Source organism: Opisthorchis viverrini (assembly GCF_000715545.1).
Source record: "Opisthorchis viverrini unplaced genomic scaffold opera_v5_99, whole genome shotgun sequence".
Lineage (NCBI taxonomy): Eukaryota > Metazoa > Platyhelminthes > Trematoda > Opisthorchiida > Opisthorchiidae > Opisthorchis > Opisthorchis viverrini.
Window position 1 is genome coordinate 56,180 of NW_008751754.1, and position 5,890 is coordinate 62,069.

General features: G+C 44.0%; 1 protein-coding gene across 1 annotated transcript in view; it reads right to left on the reverse strand.

Moving 5' to 3' along the window:
* Nucleotides 1-1,140: 1,140 nt before the first annotated feature.
* T265_05269 (hypothetical protein) overlaps nt 1,141-5,890 on the reverse strand; it is a gene marked incomplete at both ends in the record, with an annotated part of 18,684 nt that continues 13,934 nt past the window's right edge. Inside the window, one exon of the mRNA XM_009170244.1 lies at nt 1,141-1,243. Within this exon, the coding sequence (XP_009168508.1) occupies nt 1,141-1,243 (103 nt within the window). The remainder of the gene's footprint in view (nt 1,244-5,890) is intronic.

Genomic DNA, 5,890 nt, shown 5'->3' on the forward strand with positions numbered 1-5,890 from the left:
ACGCTGGTCTTGCGATTAGTTTGACCATTAATAGGCGTGTCAGTTTGAAATACTCTGACATGTATGGTGACAACGACAGCTGAGCAGTGAATAGCTCGGAAATCAAACAAACGCAATGGAAAAAGCGACCGCCGACATGGCAAGTAGCTTTCAGGGTTACAACTGCAGCACCTTGTTGCCAAGTTACCAAGTCAACCAAGCAGAAGTAAACAATTTGGCTACGTGTTATACAAAGTCCCTAGGTTTGATATATTCTCGGATAGTGAAAACAGGATATACAGCTTGAAGCAAAATATTCGTCTCTGGCATCGAGTTGTGACAGTCATGTGAGGAAGAGCTTGTGGTTATCCGCGCCCTCCGCGATCAATACTTTTTACCCGAAACGGATGGCACCGTGAACTGTGTAAGCAGAACAGTGTTCTGAATCCCGACTGGAATCCGAACCAACAGCCTTCAGCTACCAGTGGGTGATCACAAATGCGACAAAGTCTAGTGGAAAATATGGGATTTATGTCGCCACCCAACACAACATGTGGCAGTGGGAGAACTCTGACTAAGATAGGCTGAGATGGGAAAATTTACATCGTGTTCGAAGGAAAAAAGATTGGTTGAATGGCAGTCGCCAAAATCAAGCAGCAACTAGCCATCGCGGAAACTTTTAGTTCAAACCAACTGATCAGGAGTACCCGTCACGTTCGTCACCCTCATCCAGCTGTACCCTCAATTCCTGGTGAAATAACCGACGTGCCTCACGAACATTTTCGATGATGTCGTATGCACGCCTGGCTATTTCCTCACCATGGACATGCCGTTGAATGAGCGTCTCCAAGTCCTGCAACGAAGTTACGAGAGAAGTGAGAGAAAATATCCACGATAAAGGATGTATTTCTCCTTGAAGGGTTGGAGTATTTTGTGAATAAGCAATGGTCTTTTTTTCATAAAGGAAACTACTCACAAGGTCGCTGAAAACTCTTCGACAGCCCACGAACGGTTTCGCCCTTCTTTGGCTCATCAGGTAAGCTCAGTCCCCGAGTTTCCATCAACCTTATGTTCCTTTATGAAAATATACCGCGATATCCCGAATATCGTTCCAACTGAAACATGAGGCGGCCTGTGTGCAGCACATTCAGTTTTAGAATATCATAAACGAGAGATTCTCTCGTGAAAACCAAATTGGTTTGCAAATGAGTGTATTTCTCGAAAACAGTCCAATTTGGGTTCAAGTAGAACATAAGGGCCATGACTGGGACACGCGGGGTGGACATAGTAGGATACATCGCATGTTAATCTTGTGAAGTTGTTCCCTACTGACCGTAATACAGAGCGCACAGCAAACATGAGCTGAAATGATCTCTCGATTCAATCTATAAAATAGATTAATCACAAAGCTTGAGAAATTTGAAGCAGTTTACCGACTATTCCTGGTTTTCTCACGAGTCTCGTACACGAATGGACGAGGATTTAACCAATTAGATACAGAGGTCCGTTAGAAAAGTAGGATGCGGTTAGCACCGATACAGGGAAATCCCCTCTATTAAGCAATCACAACATATAGGAACCCGAGGGACATTGCTTCAGCGAGCCCGAAATTTCTGCAACAAGTAGAGAGAAATTTGAGGCATCCCGTAAACGGCATTTGTTGGTTCCGAAACACTGAATGCCTAAAAATACTGCGCCATTTACCCACCCAAGCGGGACGTTACGACCTCCCGGTTACCGCCTAGTTTTCTCTTCGGTCCTCTGGGTAAGCAGTCGGTAGTTCGGTTTGCTGACCTACACTTTCTGATTCGCGGTTGATTCACAGCCGAACACCCTCTTGCGTATGTAGCAGATCCTTGCCACAGTATGAGATCGTATTCCACTTGTTTTACGGGGAACCGGGAAGTTAAGTCTACCAAAATACTGAGTGGTCAGTGACCAAACTTTGAGAGAATTGGGCCAACGATAGTGCACTGCTGTGCGATCGAAACTCAAATGCATAGGTGGTGGAGTCTTTTTTGCGACCACAAACCGGTAGACCACCTTCTTCGGTGGTTCCAGCCAAAAATTTCACCCCGCTCACCTTAAAGGTTTGTGGGTGAAGTTTGGGAAATCAGATCACCTGGTATCATATATTACCAGTAATAATCAACAAAACTAGGTCATTCAGTTCCTGCACGACATTATTACAGAAAACGGTAATTGTTCTATACTGGGAAAAACGCGCCCACAAATAAATAATTGCTTCTTCTGCAATTCTGCTAAATGGCAGTGTACATGCATACAAGAAAAAACGTGTTTGTATATCATTCAGGCTGTTTCCTACCAGCGGGAATGTATTGGCTGCTACAGAAGGAGAAAGGTCTGTAGACAGTGATCGGAAAAGCGGTGTCTTTGCGGTTTCAATGTCACTGCTGCTCACACGTAAAAATATGCGGATTTATTTAAATCCATTTTAGACAGCTAAACAACGGTTTCTTCGAGTTGAATTTGTCACATACTGTGGCTGAACACTAACAAGCTGATTCCATTTATTGATGCACCGAAAAGGTGGCAGAGGTGTGAGGAGCGAAGCGTAATCAGTCCAGATGTACATCCATCAAAAACGCTTTACGCTTCGTTGGTGCTGATAATGAAGCGCTCTCTGTAACGGGGTTTTGGTTCACGGTGCTCATTCGGGAGGTGGGAACAACAACCGCAGATACAAGTCTACCTGTATTTTTCTAAAGCGTTTGACACAAGCGGCCAGGCAAGTCAGACTCGGTAAAGTTCAAAGGCGGTGAACTAGACTGGTGTCGTCAATGATGACAGTGAAAACAATTCAAGCAGAGGACACGTGCGACCAACCACCGACGACATACAATAAGAGGTGAAGCATTACTCTAATATCAATAGATGTCTTGTGCTCACAACCTATGAAACAGGCAAAACACGCCACCACAATATACCTTAATAAGGGACAGATCAACCTGGTTATTTTGTGGTTTACTCTGTGGACACTCGCTGATCAAGAGGCGGTGCCGAGTGGTTTCAGTTGGCAGGGGGTTCAAATTGAGCATGCTAGGTAGGATAAGCGCGAACAGGCGATTGCGTGCAGTCATATTTGTCATGTCTATCCACACCTAGGAACAAAGGTCCGAGTGTTGTTCATTGATATCTATGTGTGCGCTGTAAACTGCACTGGTGACGACGTCAAGCTTCCTAGAAAGGCGAAACGCAGGGATTTCAATATCCCGGGAGAAAATTTAGACGTAAGAATCGATCAACACCAGTCGTCTTGTTGGTTTACGCACTTCTAGAACTTATTGTGGTGATTGCGTCCTACAACTGAAAGTTGATCAGCATCTGTTTTTTCGTAAGCATTATTCATCAAAACAACCCTGTACTTCCCGCTATTTGAATTCCCACTGAACGAACAAACAGCTGGCGCACCAGCGAATCGTGCAATGCGTCGAACCATCATTAGATTCCACTGGAACGTATTTTTCATCTAAGCACGACACATTTGACTGCATCGATGGAAATTGTTCAATGGTAATAAATCGGTACCTTTAACGATACCCAAGGCACCTGGAAACCCGATTCCGATACACTCACCTATAAACGCCTTTGATGACTGGAAGTTGTGATGAGTACAATCATCAAAAACAACTACATTTTAAGAGGTCGACCCAACACCGCCACGACTTTCCTACCCCCGAGTACTATCACGCAGGTAAACAGATACGCAAACTCAGTTGGACATTGCAAGCCTCTTTTGCTCAAAGACTCCACACAATAACTCAATAGTTTTCTCGTACTGCACCAATTGGAAATGAGCATGCCTATGCAAGTACGAAAGAAAATGTGGAACGAGTGACTAGGATCTAGTTGAAGCCTTGGAGCTCTTCCGCAAAAGAGACTTGGGTTGCGGAAGGGAGCACACACTATGGTCGCGGAAATTCCAACGTAAGATCAAAAGTACATTGTCCCTGTAGACAGACGATACGTTTCTTCCTATCGGTGGAGAAACTTTCGGCCTTGATTATGCTTCCATAGCACCGAAATTCACACACCAGATGCGGTCTTCGGCGCCGAAATCGCTTTACTAACCCTAGGTTTGTCTCTACATCTGGGCATTTATCATGCGTTCACAGCGCCGAATAAAACGTGTGAAGGTCAGAGTTTTATGCAGTGCAGCGACCACCTATCGTTGGAGTTAGACAATGATCAATAAGAATCGAAATCAATAAACGAATGTGATAAGGAGGGCTTTCCGAATAGTTGAGTCAGGTGAGCTTATAGGCAACTGCTCTAGGCTTACATGTGACATGAAGGTTGCCAAATTGTTGTCGAACTGCTCATAATTAACGTATATAACTCTGGCGAACCGCGTAAGACCCAGTATTTCATGACATGAATATTGTGACGCTCAGCCTAGCGAAATACACCCATTTGCATATCGATTTAGTTTTGTAGTAGTGTATTACGTGGTTCCCAGTCTATTTTGAGCCGTACTGACAACCTCTCGAGCAAAGCAAAGTAGATGAAATGATTATCGGGAGAAACGTGAGGACCTTGCAAACAATTATTTTAGATTTGAAAGGTATCATTTTACCCCTTTATTTTTGAACCATGTATGCATGTATGTATAAGACAGTAATCAACTTGATGGTGCTGAACCCTGAATCATTCGAGATGTAATCCTGGACGCTTTCACTTGGTCATCTTGGAATCCAAGGCAGTTATTATTACATCACCAGTGCGACTGACATAAAGACAAATTCGGAAAAACTATTCAACCGAGAAGTTGCAAAGAGGGAAGGATGGCTTGACGTGCTTCTCCCAACAAGATTTGCATCATGACTCAGAAAGGAAGGCGATCGAAAACCTTAAACCCTTAAGCTATGAAGGAGACGAGACTGAAAATCAAACAGCTATCCTCGATACTCTCAGAGAAGACCCGCCGAAATTATTATCACATCAAGCCTCCAACGAGCGAAGTAATTACAGCAGCTTCATGATTTCATAACTGTACTTTCCTGCTAAATTTACTTTTGACTTTACCCCGAAATGTCGTCGACTTTGGCATCTACGAGAGCAGCTCACTATACCAGCAGCTCACTTGATAGCTCATCGGTCAGGGCGCAATATTACTGACCGGAAGGTCCGTGGTTCGTTTCCATTGCTGCAGTCTAGTGTGTATCCAAGCGATAGCCATCAATAGATGGCTCCCCTCCCCATTCCTCCAGTTATAAGTCCACTGACAACCTTGTAGTTACGCACCAATTACATCAGCTACCGCCTCCAATGCGCAGCTATCCAAATCGGTGAGCAAAACGGCGGCACCTGAAAAAACTGTACGGCAAGTGTGCGGATTTTACAGCTGATGAAGGCGGTTTGTCAGTATCTTAGTCCTCGTCTTCTCTTCCAGTTGTACAGCAGCTATATGCCAAAAAGACGTAGTAGCCAACCGATCACTATTTAGAATTTCCCGTGACCTTGCGAAGGAAATAACTGGCAAAACCTTATCCGGCTTAGTTGATGGTCGCATCCACAGTCTTCTGATTTGATATAACAACCAAAGAATTTTTCTATCTTTTTAAGAACATTTCAATCAACTTCAAGCCCATGTAAGTGGCACGGTGTGGCTCGTTTGACGGAAAGTTTGGGACGATTCACGTGAATTCCTATAACAAGATGCATTATTTAGCACTCTTATATTGTCATCGTTGCTGCAGAGTAGTACTGTACACGAACGACGTGTGGTAATAGTATAAAGGTGGTGTAGAACAACGTGGGCTAAATAGGAGACCAAATCCGTTTGAAACTGGTGACCATTGGTATTCTTAGCTTATACAGTTTTGGGTGGTCGTTATAGAGAGCTTTTACTGTGGTCGTTCGACAGAAAAACGTATAAACAACTCGTCTG